The sequence below is a fragment of the Solanum verrucosum genome, unplaced genomic scaffold (assembly GCF_900185275.1).
Source record: "Solanum verrucosum unplaced genomic scaffold, falcon-dt-bn FXZP01000161.1, whole genome shotgun sequence".
NCBI classification, from domain to species: domain Eukaryota; kingdom Viridiplantae; phylum Streptophyta; class Magnoliopsida; order Solanales; family Solanaceae; genus Solanum; species Solanum verrucosum.
The window spans coordinates 1,059,305-1,078,940 of NW_026020127.1; the positions used below are offsets into that span (position 1 = coordinate 1,059,305).

Here is a 19,636-nt window from a genome sequence, read left to right on the forward strand (position 1 = left end):
AGACGACATGTTTAATTTACTCAATAAATTTATACTTGTCAATATAATCTCAACTTCTCATCTCGATGACGTGAATTTCAATTATTCAGTAATCGAATTATATTTTCAAATTTACACTTATCAAAATCTCAACTTCTCTTCTTAATGTAAGTTTCAATTAGTCATATCACAAAACAAATATTCACTCCTTTATTAGTTCCCTAGTATCTCATACTCAAGTTTTGAGGATAAAATTACCTTTCGAAAGACGAATTTTATTTCTAAATTTTAAACTTATATTCATATAATTATCAACCTTCTCTTTTCGTCAACTTAGTTCTCAATTAGTCAGATCATAAAGCGAGTATCAAACGTTCAATAAAAAAAAGTGTAATATACAAATATGTCTTTTACTTTAGCTTTAGTTTACAATTATGTCCTTCAATTTTACATGTGCACAAGTAAATATTTGTACTTTTATAAAGTTGAACAAATAAACATATACGTAAGACTTATATGTCTACTTATTCAATTTTATGTAGTTTAAATACCTATTTATGCACACTCAAAATTTTCGGACATAAATATAAAACGAAGTTAAGGAGCACATGTTTAAAAAAAAAACACACACACCCTCCTATTAGCATTCAAAGTTCAAATTTTTACCTTTCCGAATTCCTAAAATATCTTATTCTCTTCTTCTTCTTCACCAAATACGAATTTTTTTTTTTTGTTTTCTTCAGAATCGTAAAGGTTACTATAACCCTTTTCATATTCTAGCAAATTTTCACTATATAAATATATATTCTTGCTGTTTAATGCTAAAAAGATTATTTTTTTTTACAAAAAATGGAAGTGGCAAATTCTTCTTCTTTGGGTGTGAAGATTATTGATATTGCTGATGATAACGATGATGTTTTAGTGATATATGAAACCCAAAAAGCTTCAAAAGGTAAAAGAAAAAAGTTTATTAAACCAATTTCAGTAGAAAATTACTTTTGTTCAAAACCTAGCTGCAGTGGTTCAAAAAAAGTGATGATTGATCTTTCTGATGATGAAATTGAGTTTTTGGGTACCAAATTTGTACAAAAATCGAAAGGGGTTTCGAATATCAAGTCCATTGTTATCGATGATGATGTGAATGAGTTGGTTGATAAGTTGTTTACTTGTGATATTTGTGTTGATGAAAAATGTGTTAATGAAGTTTTCAAGATCAGTGGTTGTAGTCATTCTTATTGCAAAGAATGTATGGCAAAGTATATTGGTATGAAGCTTCAAGAAAATATATGTCGAATTTCATGTCCTGTTTCGGGTTGTAATGGACAATTAGAGCCATATAATTGTCGTTCGATTTTGCCCAAGGAAGTTTTTGATAGATGGGGAGATGTGTTGTGTGAGGCAATGATTATGGCTTCGGAGAGATTTTATTGTCCGTTTAAGGATTGTTCTGCGCTTCTTTTGATTGATGAAAATGGTAAGGATTCTGTTGTGATTCAGTCCGAATGTCCGGAATGTAGGAGGTTGTTCTGTGCCAAGTGTAAAGTTGCTTGGCATTCGGGGATTGTATGTGAAGAATTTCAGAAGTTGAATAAGGACGAGAGGGAAAGAGAGGATTTGCAGCTAATGCAACTTGCTAAGGGTCAAGCATGGCAGAGATGTCCGCGGTGTAGGATATATGTCGTGAGAGCTGCTGGTTGCGCCCAAATGGTTTGTAGGTTAGTTAGTTAGTTACTCTCTCCGTTTCAATTTGTTTGTTTGGTTTTGACTATAAGTTGTTTTAATCTTGTGGTCCTCTTAAACTAAAGATGTGTAAAATGTATTAAAATACTCTTTAATCTTGTGGTTTTAAGCATGTCATGTAAGTTAGGACTAAAATTTGCCAAAAAATAAAAGGGACGTGCTTTTTGAAATCGAGGGAGTGTATGGTTTTTGTGTTTCCTTTTGTCCCGGGAAGTTTGTGTGATCAAAGATGTCTAAGCTTTAGATGTTTTAATCTATTTGCTCAATGTGTGTTGTTTGCCTTTAGGGTGCCATTTGCTCCACACTATAGAAAAAGTAAAAGAATAACATGATTACGAGAACCGAAGGTTAGGCTGACTACTTTGGTAGAGCAACACCTAGGAAGATTTATCCCTACCCCTTGCCTTGTCTTGTCTTCCAGTGTTGCCAATTCCCAAGTACAAAGGGAAGACTGAAGCCATAATACAGGTGCGACCTTGAGAATTATCTATTTGTTTATAAGAATTTGATTGCTTGTAAGCGTACACACATCTCTGATTTGCCATGTCGACTGATGAAGAGGGTCGGTGCAGAGAGTTGACCGAAGCAAAGGCAGCTATGTGTGTGTATGCGTATAATTAGTTATGTTAAATTCTCAACTACAGCCCCTGTATCACTAGGATTTTCAATTTTATCCTTGTTCTGCTGCTGGCTGCAATGAAATCATGCGTGCTTGTAATTGCATTGTTTCTTTAAAGCTATGATATACCTAGCTAAGCAAAAATGCATAGTCTTCTCTTTCATTTTCAATTACCGTCACATATTTTGTTTATTTTTGTTGGTGATCCTACAAAATCTTTGTTGCTAATGTTATTTGTCACGATAACAAACAATAAAGCCGATAACTTGGATGCTTCAATTCCACTCATAGGCAATATGGTTTAATGCTGACTTTATCTTTACGTAGCCAAATTGTGATGCATCGTTATGTTAACACTTGCAGGTGTGGATGTGGCTTTTGTTACAAATGTGGAGCTGAGTCAACTAATCACCATTGCAAACGCTGTGGTACTTAAAGACGTATTTCGTTTGAACTTATTAGTATTGTTCTTTCTTCTTTTTGTTCCCAAAATTACGAGTCCTCTGTAGATGTAGCACTCTGCTTAGAATATAATTGCGAGTTTTACTCAGTGATCTCCTCTCAATCTTGATTAGATCTTAAATGGATGTAGTGGTGATACATGGGAACCTGTCCATGAACTACGTTTCTCAGACTTTCCAAAATTGTTGTTGCACCCATGTCGGATTCTCCAAATACACTACTTTTAAAGTATCCGACATGCAACTGTTGACATTTTTCTGAGGAACATAGTACATAAATATGCATACATATATTTCGCCATTCTTGGAAGATATTTCATATATATCGTCTTCCGGGCAAAAAGAAACTAATAGAACTAATGTTGAGATGCTCTTTTGTATTTTCAGGTATATTGAACGGATTGTAGATATCTCTCCAGAGGTGCAAATGTGCGATTTCTAGTTTTTTTTTATCGTCGCTCTAGGGGTATTTTAGTGATAGGTTCTTATTACTCAACTTGTGGATATAGATTTTCAGATTTGTGACTTAGAAGAGATGACTAAAGGAATAGCTCAAATGACTTATCTTCTAATTATTTGTATGAATGTTGATTATTGATTTGGTAGCTTCGTACCTAAATATACAACAACTATGTTTCCGTCGTAATCAATGTGGTCGACCATATGAATTTTCATTGATCATGTTATTTTAAAATTCTCTTAGGGCTAAATAATAAAAATAAAGCAATGCAAGTTCTTTTGCCTCTCTTATCTCCTACTTTAATATAGAACCTATGTGTCAAGAATATTCAATACATAGTTTATATAAATAAAATATATTTATTTATACAAATCTACATAACGTAATTTTCTGGCGAATGAGATAAGTTAGACCCCCTTTAACAAAGACAACTATATCGTTGGCATTATCTTTTCTGCCTATGTAATTGAAAAATAGTTACTATCATGGACTTTTAAATTGCATCTATTAAATTTTATACATAATAGAGTTTCACGTATCGAATTTGGAACTTCATGACAATGACCTTTATTTTAATACAGGATCGAAAAATCCACGGTAAACAATTTAAATAAGTGTAACTAGTTTGTCCCTTATAAATATAAATAATTGAAAAAAGGGATCTTTTATGATTTGCGAGTTAACTAAGGCGATCAAGATGGAAATCACCAACAAAAACATATAGAATAAGGTGCAAATTACAAATTACTTCACGACTCCATGTAATTATGATAAGTAGCCCTCTAGTAATTAGTACAACTCACTCCTATTTCCCAAAAACACTTGAAACAAAAGTACAAAACACATAAAAATACTAAAAAACCTTAAAAGTAAAGTAAACGTTTTCTAAGTACCACAACTATTGCAATAGTGATCACTTGAGTGAGCTCCACATTTGTAACAAAAGTTACATCCACACCTGCAATTGTGAAAAGACACCAATGATGTATTTAGTTTTCAGTATACAACTGATGATCTATGTTGCTCGTACTCTTTAATTAAAATATTTTTAATATGTGTGTGTAGGACTAATTTTACACATTTCATTTGACCGAAAATCAAATGTGTGAAGGTAGATAACACAAGGATCAAGATCGAAACATCACAACATTTCATGGACCAAAAATCGGTATTTTATCTATTTTAATTTTAACAATACATGGGAAGTATTATAAATAAACCTATATATTATAGAAAAAATTTGAGTATATCATAGCTGGCTGTACAATAGCTAGTCCATATACAACCATTATACAAGGCGAAGTATTAGTTAGTCAAGTAGAAAAGTCAATCTGAGAGATAGGAAACTTATGACTTGGAGATACATTTAGAGACTACTAGACATCTCGTACAACGACTATATATTAGACTACTCGTGGAGGGATTACTAGATGCGACTCTCAATGAGGACATTGAGACTATTGGAAAATAACAATAATAATAACATAATCAGTTTAATTTCACAAGTGGAATCCAAAGAGGGTGGTGAGTACACATTATTGCCCCTACCTTACGAAAGTAGAGAGACAATCTCCGATATAAAACATGAAACTAAAAATCATATGGACTAAATAAACTAACCTGCATCTCATTTGTGCACAACCTTCTGACCTCCCAACATACATCCTACAACTTGGACATCTTTGCCATTCTTCACTCTTAACAAGTTTCACAAGTTGTAAACCTTCAATTTCCCTTTCATCTTTGTTCAACTTCTCAAATTCTTCACACACAAATCCTGAATGCCATGGAACTTTACACTTTGCACAAAACAACCTCTTACATTCCGGGCATTTGGATTGAGTTATAACAACAACCATATTTTCTACACCCGCGCATTCATTTATAAAAAGCGCGGAACAATCTTTAAACGGACAATAAAATTTCTCGTACTCAAAAATCATAGACTCACACAACACATCTCCCCACCTAACGAAAACATCGTTAGGCAAAATGGAACGGCAATTATGCGGTTCCATTTGCCCGTTACAACTCGTAACGGGGCATGAAATTCGAGAAATGTTCTCTTGGAGCTTTGAAGATATGTACTTAGCAATGCAGTTTTTGCAATAAGAATGATTGCAGCCTAAGATTTTGAACATATCATTAGTAGCAAATTTCTCATCAACACAAATATCACACGTAAAAATGTCACATTTTGGAATTGTGACTTCCATTGAAGCTTAATTATTTTTTAAAATCTTTTTTTGCATTAAGCCACAAGAATGAATATAAATGGAATTGATGATGAAGAAGACAATACGTTTTTTTTTTTTTTTTTTTTTGGAATTCCAAATGGATAACTCTTTCAACTTCTATATATCCAGAAGTTATTTTTTAAAAGTTTATATACACCTCCCAGTATAAATAAATTTATATTTACATGTCATTTAAAGAGTATCTATGTAAGTCTTCTTAAAATATGAGTTTCGTAATCTTAAAAATAAGACAGATTACCTGTTATAACACATAAAATAGAGCTAATAATATAAAAAAAATTCTTATCAATATTATTATTTTTACCCTTAAATTTTAGATATAATTCAAATTTTAGTTAAATCTCTTTTTTTTTTGGTAATTAGTTGAACTTTCAAAATATATGAAAATCCTAAAAAAATAAGGGTAAGAGAGTTTTTATAGAAAAGGAGAAGATATTTTAGAAAATCCTTCATACCAAATACAGATGTTTTCATAAAAAGAAAACATTAACACTAGTAGCATTTGAATTTAATAGGTTCTGAATCTTACAATAACGAATTCAAGTGCTCATAACTGAACTCTTAATTTAAGATTTGCACATATTTAGAAAACATTGCAACACAAATACATTAATGCAAGATTTAGTACGGACGTACTACTTGATTCAGCTGAACTCGTAAGTTGCCTTCTAGCTCCGCCCCTACTCAAGCACATTGTTAAAGCAAATATGATAGTCCTTCACTTCTCAATATCTGAGTGGTATTTTTCAGCAGAACAATCAGCTAGGACATGATTTTGTAACCTTTTTCGCCAAGATGTTGTAGTTAATCACCCTTGGGCTTGATCAAAATGGTCTCGATTGAACGTTCTTTCCTTAAAATCTTCACGATTGTAGACATCGTTGGTCTGAATGGCGGTGAATCTATACATTGGATTGCTAATCTTAGAATCATCTCTGCTTCTTCCCAGTCGTAATTCAGAGTTTGATCGACTAATTCCATTAGAGTTCCCCTCCGATTCTTTATTTGTGCCTATAGTAGTCGAAAAAAACCAATAACTTTGTCTAGTTTCCTAAATTAATGTACATTACTATTGCAGTTAATCGAGTCTCACTCACCTCATCAACGAGGTATTCAGTGTCACCACCTGCCCTCGGGGTCTTGATTTTCATTCCGCTGACAAGTATAAGCATGACAACTCCAAAGCTATACACATCCGCGCTGGCTTCTAAGGCGCGATCTTTAACTTCAGGCGCGGTGTATGACCTGCAAAAGGCTTCCATTACTGAGAAGTGCAATTGTAATAGCCAATGTATACAAAGTTTTAACACACCTAAAGTATTACTATTTGTATCTGAAAGAGAGTGAAAGGTCAAAATAACACCTAAAGTATCCAGGTTTTTTGAGTTTCCTACCTGAACGATCACCAGCTACTCATCAAAACACACAACAACTATCAATTGTTCCATTTTCCTACCTGAATGATGATGGTGATATTTAAGGTAATAGTTGAGGTGTGTTTTGGTAAATAGTTGGTGATAGTTCAGGTAGGAAACTCGCACACTTGGTAGTTCAAGTATGAAACTAAGAAAACCAGGATATTTTAGATGTGTTTTTGGCTATTAACGCTTTTTGAAATATAATTTGTTAGTGTGTTTCCTTACATTGTTCCTTCTGACTTTTGCTTGTGATAAAGCTTTGCAAATCCAAAATCGTATATCTTCGGATTCAGATCATCATCAAGAAGAATGTTCGCTGGTCTAATATTCCCGTGTATAATTTCAAGTTTGGACCCCTCGTGAAGAAAAGCTAAACCTTCTGCTAGCCCAAGACAAATTCTATATCTTGTTGGCCAATCTAGGCTTACTCTAAGTTCCTCTGAACCTGTAAGTAACCAAAGCTCGACGTTTAATTTGTACAACTAAATACTTTACTACAACTACAGAGGCTTAATGAAGAAATTTTTCATAAATGGAAGACGTTACCGAATAATGCATCTTCAAGAGATTTAGTTCCAATGTACTCATAGACAAGCAGAAGTTGGTTCTTTCCTGCACAGCATCCCATTAGTGTTACAAGATTTGGATGTTTCATGCCAGCAATTGTACGACTCTTTTCCACAAACTCGTTCATTCCTTCTTTTGTTGTCGAAAGCTTTTTAACTGCAATGGCAGTCCCATCCAAAAGAGTGCCCTGGATGTTGGTAAAGTGTTTTAGATGATGAAATTGTGAATCAGAGAAACAAAATAATTACTCCGTCCATTTCAATTTGTTTGTCTTACTTTACTTTTTAGTCTATTTCAAAAAGAATGTGCCATCCCTTTTTTGGTAACTTTTTAAATTCTAACCAACTTTCCACATGACATGTTTAAGACCACAAGATTGAAGGGAATTTCGGTACATTCTATATATCTTTAGTTTAAGATTACATTATTCAAAAGTCTTCTTTACTTTCTTAAATTCCGTGCCAAGACAAAATAGGCCAAATAAATTGAAATGGAGGGAGTATATATCTAGATGTCCGGTCATCCAACTAGCAAACGGAGAAAGGTTGTGCATAGTGCAGCTACACAATATTAGTACTGCAACTTTTGTCATGAGAGAATATCTTTCGGAAAGAAAATGAAGAATACAAAGGCGGACTAAAACTGTCAAAGACATATCACAAAGAACACAAAAAATCATAACCTGCAATGAGTTAAAGATTCTAGCTAACCTCGTAGACGGTCCCAAAACCTCCCTCACCAAGCCGGCGGCCATCATGAAAATTATTTGTGGCAGCTTTAATTTTCTGATAGTTGTAAAGCCCTCCAGGGTAGAATTCAATAAGTTCTAGCTCTATATCAGCACATTATTAGTAAATAAATATCAGTTGAGTGGAAAACAGAAAGAAAGTAAAGAAGCTTACTACAAATAAAGTGTCTTATGATTCATATGGTGGTAATTAAAACCGATAACTAGATAAAAATGATCTTGGGCTTAACTCAACCCCAAAAGCTAATGACCAATGTGGGACAACTTAACACCCCTCCAACCTATGCCCAAGCTTACCAACGGGAGGGTGGAAAACATAATATGGGGGCCTAACATCGGGCAAACTAAGAATTGGGATAGATCTGATACTGATGCCATGATAAGAAATGGATCTTGGGTCTCCTTTCCAGGATGGTAAAGGGCGAGTAAAGAGGAGAGATAACATTTTCAGATTTTGGAGATCGCCTCAAAGATTGCTTCGCTTCAAATCCCAATGGAAACCAAAATAAAATCCATAATTAAAGTAGTGTTACCTTCCCGACGTAATTTGTCTTGGTACATCCAGGAAAAAACAATGAACAATATTAGAAAAAGTAATGCAGATCCTGAAATTCCAACAAGCACTCCATGGGACAGATGTGATTGATCTGGTTCATAAATTGTTACCATGAAATATCAGTCACAACATAGGGGAAAAAACCATGTAAAATGGTAAACAGTCTGGGGTAGCTCGGTGCATAAGCATCCTGCGTTCACGTAGGGTCCGAGGAAGAGCAGCACCCAAAGGGGTGTGATGTACATAGCCTACCCCTAATATGAACATTAGTGTCTGCTTCCACGGATCGAACCCATGACCTATAGGTCACACGCAGACAACTTTACTGTTGCTCCAAGGCTCCCCTTCGTAAAACAGTGTAACAGTTGGACACAGAATGAATACCTAGAGTTACTGTAATCGCAGATATAAGGGGCCCATAGTTATCTGATGGGTATAAGATTGACCCTTTTCCAGACCAGTATAAGTGAATCTCGAGTAGATTGTTACGCACTTCAGCGGAATATTCCCTTGTTATAGGCTCATTCACAGCTTGTGCTTCTACTTCTGCTTCTATGTTGAAGTTTGTCAGCACCTTTTCTTCCTGCATAAATATTCTGTAAAGATCTTCTATATGTTTGCGTACGGATCGACAAGGTGGTTTTGGTACCTTACCTGGATTTCTACATCAAAGACTCGCCTTGTTTTGCCATGCGAAAGTCTATATTTTCTACTAGATATTTCAGCAAAGTGAAGAATCACTTTGTACGTACCGGGTACCAAACAAAATCCATAATATTTCAAAGAGATTGAGGATAAACGTGCTGTTCCATACAATTCGGCATCACCAGTATGAACTTCGCATACATCATTTAGAGTGTACCTGTTACGTTTTGCCCATAAGAAGGTTCCCATACTACTATAGCCCCAATTTGAATTATTACTCATGAAGAAAGTTGATCCACCATTTTCATGTACATCAGCTTCATAGACATTTCCGTTAACTGATACAGACTCACCACCGCAGTTTATATACAAATGGTCATCTACAAATGGATACACAAATTTTAGTACATGGTGCATTTGAGATCTCAAAATGCGAGCAACTTTAGTGTGGAAACGACAAACTAGAAAAACAGCAATCTTATCACGAGTCATGATACTAACACATTTAACTATTGAAATAATTATGTGTGAAGTTAGTCATAAGGAACATAACATAAGACGTATACTGAAATCACTTCATGTGTGAAGTTGTTAATTAATACTTACCTAACTGAGCTCCATTCTTACAATGTAAATCAACTTGGTCCTGCTTTGCAACCCTAAATTCAAATTTATGCACAAAGTTAAGTATAGAACTCGGACCAATTTTCTTCCGAGACTAAATTATTTCTTCTTCTTTTTTTTCCTCTTAGTGGAGATACAGGTGGAGGAGCTTACTCTTCCGCTTCATTGAAGCAGCATGCGAACAGATTCCTGGTAAAAGGAAATATAATTGGATCCGGGAATAGAAAAGCTACTTAGAAGCACATAAATAAGATTTTTTCTAGATATGTGAAAATCACACTTACAAGTTAGGATTTGTCTTGTTTATTTGGCTTAAGTTGAAATGGTTTTCAGAAAGATCCCTGCACTTTCAACTTGGACGAGTGAGTGGCATAATATGTTGTAGACATTAATGAAAAGAGAAAGCCGAGGCAAAAAATCATGTTAAATTAACTACTATTAGTGTGATTTTTCATTGTTCCCCAACAAAAATTATATCCAAGTAATGGATAGAAGAGTAAAAACAAGAACACAGAAAAAGAAATAATTGGCCTAAGAATATATGGTAGTTTAATGGAAAGAAATAATGACCAAAACAAAAATGGGCCTAATGATGAACTCATCCGCAAAAGCTAGCTCATGAGATGAGGACTGTCTAAAACCATATGAGGCAACAATAACCCGTTCCATCAACTAATGTGCGAGACATGAACAAATGAGTTGGCGATTGCAAATTGTTTGAAAAGTGAAGATTGTGTCTATGACTAAGAAACATGTTTTGCATCCCAATTTACAGGTTGAGAGGCCTTGAGTAGGAAAAGTTTAGATATGTTATTATAAGTAGAAATCATTTGAATCTTCGTTGTTCCATTGACTACAGCTATGATTCCAGTGATCTTTCAGCGTCACGTGTTGTGGTTTGGACAGTACTAAGAATAAAGGTCACTCTGCAAAACATGAAGTGTTTGCCATTCTTTTCTTTTTTTGATAACCGTGGTGTGCAAGCCAGCTTTTCCCCACCTCGACTAATTACAACCAAAAAAGTAATATATTAATGCAAAAGGCACTTACGCGTATGGATAATCCTTGACCCAAGCTGGAATTGTCCCAGTGAGTTTATTTTTTCTTAGAAATCTGGAAACAATGCATTGGATTATGACACTTAAAACGAGACAGAAAAGAAAAAAATGTGATAAAAGATCAATTTTTCGACAGACATCACAGAGCTCAAGTATTCATCTAATGCGAGCTATCACACAATTTCTGATATTCAAACAACACCAGAATCACACAATCTAATACACAAGTACCGTAAGTTACGTTGCAATTAGTATGAAAACCAATGTTCACTTCACAAGCTTTCCATCTATAGATCCGCCTCAGCTGTTATACAACAACAACAGCATACCCAATATAGTCCCACAAAGTGGGGTCCGGAAAGGATAGAGTATACACAAACCTTACTCCTACCTCAGAGGTAGAGTGGTTTTTTCGATAGACCCTTGACTCAAGAAAAAAAAGTCCAGAAGAAGTCAAGAAAAATAAGTAATACAAGTACAAAAACAACATATAATAACAAATAACAGAACGGAAACTACAACAAAACAATGCAATAGTCAATGTACAAGAAACAACATATAGTAACAGAAATCCATATCAGCTGTTGTCGAAAAAAAAACTTGAGTTTTGAGATGTATAAACTATTACTGGCTTCGACAAGAAATGCATAGAAGAAAGATATAGCCAAAAGGAAAGAGGTATAAAAGCTTTTCTTGCAGTGATGAATTTTATATCCACAATTCATTAGAAAAATAAGATCACGTATATTTAATGATTAGTTAGAGAAGCAAGATCACTTACATAAATTTCAGTGATTTGGGACCAGTTTCTGGAATTACACCAGACAAATTATTGAAACTCAAGTCCCTGCATCAGGAGAAAAGAAAGTAGTATTACTTTATATATTTGTTAAGGAAACATGTAATCGCCTATTTAGTGACAGGTTTACACGCAATCAAGTAGTTTTTCCACTTTGTTCCACGCACTTTACTGTATGATAAACGGAAGAGAGCAAGACAAAGATAGCACACTTTAAGAGCTTAGCCTGACGGAACTCTTTTATAAACAAACGACTTATTTTCTCATAAACCTCATAATATAATAGTTTCATTTGAAAAAAGCAGTCAAAGAGGAGAACATTTGAAGCATCGACTTTCCCCTATCAAAAAGCACGCCCTTTTCTTTGTGAAGTAAACGAATATGGAGATATTTACTGATGCAGAAGCTTTCTTACAGATACTCTAGTTGAGGTATTTTCCATATCCAATCAGGGATTCCGGTTTTTAGTGAGCAATTCCTCAATGTCCTAGATAAACAGAAAATTGGAAAATAGAATTCTATTTTAGGAGAAAAGCAAAAGAAAAAACTATTATTCCAATAAGCATGAAAGGTTTGGGTGCCACGGGACTCACAAAGTTGTCAAAGATTTTATTGTGGATAAATTTGGAAATGAGTACTGTTCTCCAACTGAGTCACTGATATACCTGAAAGTAGATATTACATAATCCTTAATAATTCAAAGTTTGGGAGAACTCCTTTCAAGGATGCGTATATCGGAAAAGCTACAGGATTTTACAGTTGTTGTAGATTCTTCAGCTCTGAGAAAGTGGGAGGGAATGATGCAGAAAAAGTATTCCCCATCAGATTCCTTCTCAACATGTGCAGAAAAAATAAATCAGTAGTCTTGCTAAAAACATGCATAGATAGTATAAAAGTGTACAGTTAGTTAGTGAGTTTTACATGATAAGCAGCTTTTCCCACCCTCCAAAAATATCTGGGATTGTTCCATTGAGGTTGTTCCCTCGCACATCGCTACAAGGAAAGAAGATAAACAATTGATTTAAAACTTAATCTCTCTCTCTCTCTCTTCATGTTCCAATTCTATGCTAATGAGATTGAACACTACTAAAAAACAGAGGCTTAATAGGAAATTTGTGTTATAAAACATGATTTCCCACCCATTTCAACCTAACCAGCTCATGATGGGAAACAAATTCTCATTACAATTAGTGTAAAACTTCCTAATTTTTCCATATGAAAACACTAGTATTATTCTTTTCTCATTGTTTCAATCAAAATATCTGTGGGAGTAGCCACTGAACATTTTTCAATGGGAATATAATGATTTTCTTAGTAGTGGAAAGATAAGAGAGTTGATACTTACAAAGTTTTCAGGTTCACCAAACTATGGAAGCTCAACGGCAAGGCACCAGCAAATTCATTGTTCTGCAACTGCCTGAAATCATTTACAACTTAATAATAGGTATCCCTGTTTCGTTAGGTACATGCACCCAAAAGTAACTAACAAAAATATACTTACAACTCCTCAAGATTCACAAAACTTGTGAGACTGTCCGGGAGTTTACCCGAGAGTTGATTATCCGCCAGGTTCCTAATTGTGAAGGAAAATAGATGGGGATTAAAGTTTAAGCCAAACCAATTGGGAAGTACAAGTATGGATCTTATCAAGGCGTTTACAATTCGGTGAGGGTCCCAATTCCTCCCAGCTCAGGTATGTTCCCTGATAATAAATTATAGCTCAAATCTCTGAAAGGACAAGAAGAAAATAAATATATTATGAACTAAGATGACTATATAGTAATAATTTATTTCGCAATATAAAGGACAATATAAGATGCAGCTTTAGACTTACAAATATTCTAAAGATTTGAGAGACTTCAAATTTGGAGGAATTGTTTCATTGAAGAAGTTTTTGCACAAAGATCTGTAATATCAACCAAGGTTAGATTGTAATGATTAAATACGATCCCAAGATAGAAGTCTGAGTGAATTTTCTAGTTGAGCCGTCTTCATTGGTTCAAAATCCAATTTTAAAATGCCGGATCCATGTTAACTCTGCATCAGTTGACATGTAAGAATGCAGAGTTAAAGGCGCTCATTGTCGTGATTGAAGCCCCCTTAGTTTCCTAAGTACTAGTCTATAGAGTACGCGTAAAACTACTATTCCAAATAGTTCTTAGGTCTTCATTTCCACGATATCCGTCATCACTACAAATCTCTTTTTTTCCAATATTCACCATCACAACAACATTATTACCTCAACCTTTTGCTTTAAAACAAACTTTTATACGTAACTATTGCTAATTTTAATCATGTAGGTCACCAGACATGTATATAATCTGGATACACTTAAACGAGGGGAAAACCCATCTAAGCTTGGTGTTAACATCAAATTGGGGCTAATAGAATTGTCACCATTAGATTATAAAATATTCTTCACTCACAATTTTCGTTATTGGAACGCCAATAATCTAATGGTTCTTAAAGCTTACATACCCAAATAGGTACAAACACCAACATAAGGACATAATTAGGTAAGCCGATGACTTACATTTTTTGTAAAGACTTCATCTCACCAAGGGAAAGTGGAATGGTTCCGTTTAATGAATTATCACAGAGAGAACTGTCAGATAAAACATTATAAGCATCAGAGGTAATTAAAGAAAAAGAATTCCTTAATTGGCTTCATCGTATGCATAGTAATGAAAGACTTCAAAAATAGATGAGTAAATTTCTGATGGACACAGTGAAGGATGGAGAATATAATGAAAAGTTTGCAGCCGAAGTTATGAAACTACTCACATGTGCGTTAGTCGCGTCAGATCTTTAAATGATTCAGGAATTGGTCCATTCAACTTGTTTCTATCCAAATTACTGTGATCAACCAAAGTAGATAGATTCATAAAGGATAGCACATTATCGAATCTTGGATATGAAGTAGTTTAGTTTTAGACTTTATAATATTGAGATTTTTTTTAGAGTTTGATAACCTCTTATTTAGTAATTTATACTAGTATACCTGGAAAAGGTGGAATGCAATCCCCAAGAGATAAGATCACTTTCTAAATATGAGTGCTTAAGACGTTAAGATTTTAGCCGTGAGCTCTCCTGCTATTATTCAAGTAATGATGTGTTTAAATCTAGTGTCGTTTTTGATATGCAACACTAGGTGATTAGCATCTTTAAGAACATTGCACTATTTTTTTGTAATGCTTTCCGACTTATGCATATCTCTTGGGGCATGCATTCCATTTTTTCCACTCCTGCCTTAAAATATAAATGCCTACCGGTCATAGTATTTAAAAAAAGGGTAGTCCGATGCACTAAAGCTCCAGGGGAAGGGGCAGACCACAAGGGTCTAGCTGTACGCAGCCTTCCCTTGCATTTCTGCAAGAGACTGTTTCCATGGCTTGGACATGTGATCTTCTAGTCACATGGCAACAACTTTACCAGCTACCCCAAGGATCCCCTTCGAAAAGCACAATACAAAAAGAATATATTGTTTAGGTATCCTTACAGAGTAGTCAAATATTTAAGGTTTCCAATGTTCTGAGGGATCCCACCTTCTATTCGTCTATCGGGGAAATTTCTGCAGTTCAGTATGTTGCAAAGACATCAATCAGAAACTAGAAGTTGCATAGTTAAAAACAAATACTACAAATTTTAATTCCCTTGAGACCACAACTTCAAACAGTAATAATGAACATAAAACAAGGATGATTAGCACATATTTGGCATGAAAAGTACTAACTTAAAATGTCTCTTAAGTTGCTTTACATTTTAGTGGTGAATTGTGCAGATGTTGCTATAATTATAGTGAAATTATTTGAATTCATTTTTGGTCAAGCAGGCAAAGATGAATATTCCTGCTTCATGGAAAACCTTTTAGTACAACGGACTTTATTAATCAACATATATAGAAATGTAAAGAGGCATAATTTTAGAGGAATGAAGGGTGGAAAGAAGAAATCACAAAATTGTAATTTGGAGAAATACATCCTCAAAGTGGAAAACTTGTAAAAAAATCAATTTGTACAAACATAAAGACAGTTTAAAACAAATCTCTAACACTACAACATTGTCAATCTGGCGTACCATTCAATATTTTTCTAGTAATATGAATCATTCACATGATTAAACTTCATTAGAATCCTAATTCCGAGATATATGTAATCTACTGTGAAAAATTCAATTAGCAGTAGTGGTTCAAATCTCAATAGAGAAAAAAAAAACATAGCTTTGGTGGACAGAGTAACCAGGTACTTGTTGTTGGTAGGAGGTAACAGGTATCACGTTGACCTTCATTAGAATCCTTTGTGATACATGTAATCTATTGTGAAAAATTCAAGTAGCGGTCGTGGTTCAAATCTAGCAGAGAGAAAAACACTAGGTAATTTCTTTCCATATGCCCAGAGACCACTGTAACCTTGTACCTATCACTAGTGGTAGGTGGCAGGTATCACGTGAAATTAGTCTAGGTGCACGCAAGCTGGCCCCGACACTACGGTTATTAAAAAAAAGTAGCATGAGCACTACATGAAGAATATTAGGAAGGCAAAGTGCCAAATGACCAAATCCCCAAACTCCCAAAAAATGATGGCATAATGGATCACTAATTATATCAGTGCAAATTATAATTAGAAAAATAGACGAATGTAATCCGATCAATATCTCCAGCTTATTCTATCAAAGGACCTGTATTATTTCCAAATAACGTATTACTCAGAAAATCAATTAACAAGAAGAACAGTCGATGAATCAAAAAAATAAAACAATAATAATAGTAAATAACTTGGATTAGAAGCATACATCTCCACCACTCGACATCTTTTATGATTCTCAACGGTACAATTGCAAATAACTTTGGAATTACTTCCAGTTATCAAACACCTTGGGGGTAATACTGTTGAATTACACCGAAGCAGCTCAGTGATGACATCCTCTGGCATCCACACACAGAAATATTGGGGGAAAAAAATTAAAATGGATAACCTGTGATGTCATGAATATTTCGAAAACAAATACTATATGCATAGCCCGTAAAGGTTATTCAGCTTTCATTTCAACAGTAATAGCTGATGCATAAAAAGTTATATGTACCGGAATAGATATATCTTTACCATAAACAAAGCAAGCGATAATTTTTTAGACGAAGACATAAAAACCATATATGTCACATAGTCCAAACAACACCAACAAGACAGTCAACAAAATTCATGTCTGCAGACAAATAAAAAGAATTTAAACGAAAAACAGAGAAATAAAGTAGCAGAGAAGGAGATGTTTGCTTATTTAACACTTCAGAATTTAAATTATATGGATCCAAGCATCTTAATATAGTCTCAACAAGAAGACCATGAAAGCAGTATCAATTTAATTACAGTAAATGATGGCTAACAGCCTAACAGTCACCTTGTGAAACTATAATACAAATAAATTTGAGGGAAGGGGAAGTCAAAATGGAAAGATAATTCAAAAATATAACAAGGCAAGTTAAAAATACTTCAACTGTGAATTCAGACAACAATGGATTACTATGACTTTAACAGCAACATCTTTTGGTGGACAAATTCCATGTTTTCAGCTAAGTTGCGCAAACTCTTCATTTTTATGAAGAACACATGTCGAAGTCTCTAAAAGTTAACAAGTTAAACTTGCGTAGAACGTAAACAATGGCCAAGTAGCCTTAAAGAGTATGACAATCTCAATCTTACCATCTTCTCTGGCAAGAGGAGGTATTTCTGCTATAGTTTTATCAAGCCTAGTTAATGTACAGATTTTGCGTAGAGGGCCGTGCGTAGCCTGTTCAACAGTCACCTCACAATGGACCAAAATCAGCAAAAGAGAAATGAAAATCCTGTAAACATACATGAACATTGCCATATTAGCTCACAAGAAATGCTTTATTAACCAAATAGTTCCTCAAAAATGTGCCCATACCTTTATAATAGCATTCTTTCTCCAAGTATACCCAATAATGTGTGTCGTGAAGGCGGATCCAAGATTTTAATTTTAAAGATTCCTACAACAACAACATATCTAGTGTAGCCTTACAAAGTGGAGTCCAGGATTTTTTTTGCACAAATGAGTGTACTTTAAAATTACACTACGTAATATTAATAATTAATATTTTTGGACACGTATTTTTCGAATCAATTGGCTACTCTTCTTAAAAAGTGAAAATAAGAGTTGATGCTAGTGAGATTCAAACATATGAACACTTTTAAGTTTGTGTGTCTTTGACTTTTACAAGACGTTTGAAATCACTAGACTGCATCACATTGTTGTGTCAAGAGTGTCTAGAATATGTTATTTAACCAAATTTTTTTTACTGTTTTACTTGTATATATGATATACAATTGGACACTGACAAGAGCGTAGCTACGCCCCTGGTAAAACATACCCAGACCTTACCCTACCAAAAAGGTAGAGAGCTAGGTTTGTTTTTGTCACACCGTCCTCTCAAGAAAAAACAGTCTAAAAAGAAGTAGATTCCTAGAATAACCTCAAGTTAAAGTATAATCATAATCTAAGTCCCTCGGACTGTCCAAAAATATTGATTGATTTAATTTGTCGGATCCTTCTAAACCATTGCGTTTTTGGAGGATCCAACACGATATTTTTTGAGAGTCCGAGCAACATAGATCCTAATTGGGTTCACAATCAAATATTTTTAGATATTCTACTAGATTTCTTAATACATATACATGATCTAGGCAAAAGCTATCCGCTCCTAATGTGTGGGTTATAAAAAAAAACAATCCCCTTTTCACTTTTTCATGTTGTTTCCACTTCTGGGCCCTTACAGCTTATCTTTTTCTACTTTATAAAACTGAAACCTTCAATAATGCTCCATAGGGTCCTTGACTCATTTCTATCTCATGTATAGTACCGCGTTCATCTGAACTCAGTACTTTCAACGCGAAGCATAAATTTATATGTAAAAGTCTATGGGATAAAATTTCTATTATGTTTGATTAACGGTGGATAAATTTATATCGTCAATCAAATACCGTATAAATAAATTTTGTTTCAGACTTAATTATGGGATATCTCACCTTATCTCGCGTACCAAACAAATCGGCTTCTACATTTACAAACTTCAATTCACTTTACAGGGAATCAGTCACTACCACAAATCCACTACCAAAAAAGCATACTCTATGTGAAATTAAAGCAACTCGTGATTTGCATGTAAGGTGTTTGATGAAATGACTCAAAGAGAATTCAATTAAAATTTGAGAAATTTTTACCTGTTCGTAATTTCTTCTCATTTGTCCCAGCCTTCCTGAACGGTTAAAATACGAAATTCGAAAATTTACAAGTGAAACTCTGGTGCGGGCCACCCCAACCCTCCTCATGGTCCTGTAATAGGCAGGATTTTTGCGTTACCCGAAAATTCCCCTCATGCAGCATGTTGTTTACTATCGTATCAAAAGTTAGTTGATAGCAAAGGTGTGACTTTATTTTTTAATTAAGTCTATTAAGCAAGTGTTATCTTCGATTATGACTCCAAGTCGGATCATTCATAGACTTTGTCATAGACAAGATGTTGGTGTTACATAACTTGCTACTCTCTCTGTTTATTTTTATTTTTCCACTTTGAACTTTGTATGCCCCTTACAAAACAATGACTAATCAATATGAGTATTATATTTGAATATACTCTTATGTATAGTTTTAGGTCATTGGAAAATGATTTAGGGAATAAGTAATGTGTAT

The 19,636-nt window shown here is 34.3% G+C and overlaps 3 protein-coding genes across 3 annotated transcripts; 1 reads left to right on the forward strand and 2 right to left on the reverse strand.

Moving 5' to 3' along the window:
• Positions 1-828: 828 nt before the first annotated feature.
• Positions 829-2,880, forward strand: LOC125825987 (E3 ubiquitin-protein ligase RSL1-like). Its single transcript, XM_049505280.1, has 2 exons — positions 829-1,694; positions 2,702-2,880. Exons 1-2 carry the CDS (start codon positions 829-831, stop codon positions 2,772-2,774), a joined length of 939 nt encoding a protein of 312 aa, XP_049361237.1. The 3' UTR covers positions 2,775-2,880.
• A 1,264-nt stretch (positions 2,881-4,144) lies between these two features.
• LOC125825922 (E3 ubiquitin-protein ligase RSL1-like) lies at positions 4,145-5,475 on the reverse strand. Its single transcript, XM_049505210.1, has 2 exons — positions 4,880-5,475; positions 4,145-4,217 (listed from the first exon to the last, which is right to left on the reverse strand). Exons 1-2 carry the CDS (start codon positions 5,473-5,475, stop codon positions 4,145-4,147), a joined length of 669 nt encoding a protein of 222 aa, XP_049361167.1.
• A 597-nt stretch (positions 5,476-6,072) lies between these two features.
• On the reverse strand, positions 6,073-17,840 carry LOC125826059 (probable LRR receptor-like serine/threonine-protein kinase At1g53420). The gene is made up of 26 exons (XM_049505357.1): positions 17,629-17,840; positions 16,724-16,856; positions 15,432-15,503; positions 14,717-14,788; positions 14,466-14,537; positions 13,767-13,838; positions 13,592-13,660; positions 13,434-13,505; positions 13,278-13,349; positions 12,854-12,925; positions 12,690-12,761; positions 12,526-12,597; positions 12,348-12,419; positions 11,915-11,980; positions 11,126-11,188; positions 10,360-10,416; positions 10,229-10,264; positions 10,058-10,110; positions 9,461-9,831; positions 9,191-9,389; positions 8,784-8,897; positions 8,213-8,328; positions 7,482-7,689; positions 7,161-7,380; positions 6,615-6,762; positions 6,073-6,528 (listed from the first exon to the last, which is right to left on the reverse strand). The coding sequence occupies exons 1-26, from the start codon at positions 17,795-17,797 to the stop codon at positions 6,322-6,324; spliced, it is 2,949 nt and encodes a 982-aa protein (XP_049361314.1). The 5' UTR covers positions 17,798-17,840; the 3' UTR covers positions 6,073-6,321.
• Positions 17,841-19,636: the final 1,796 nt, after the last annotated feature.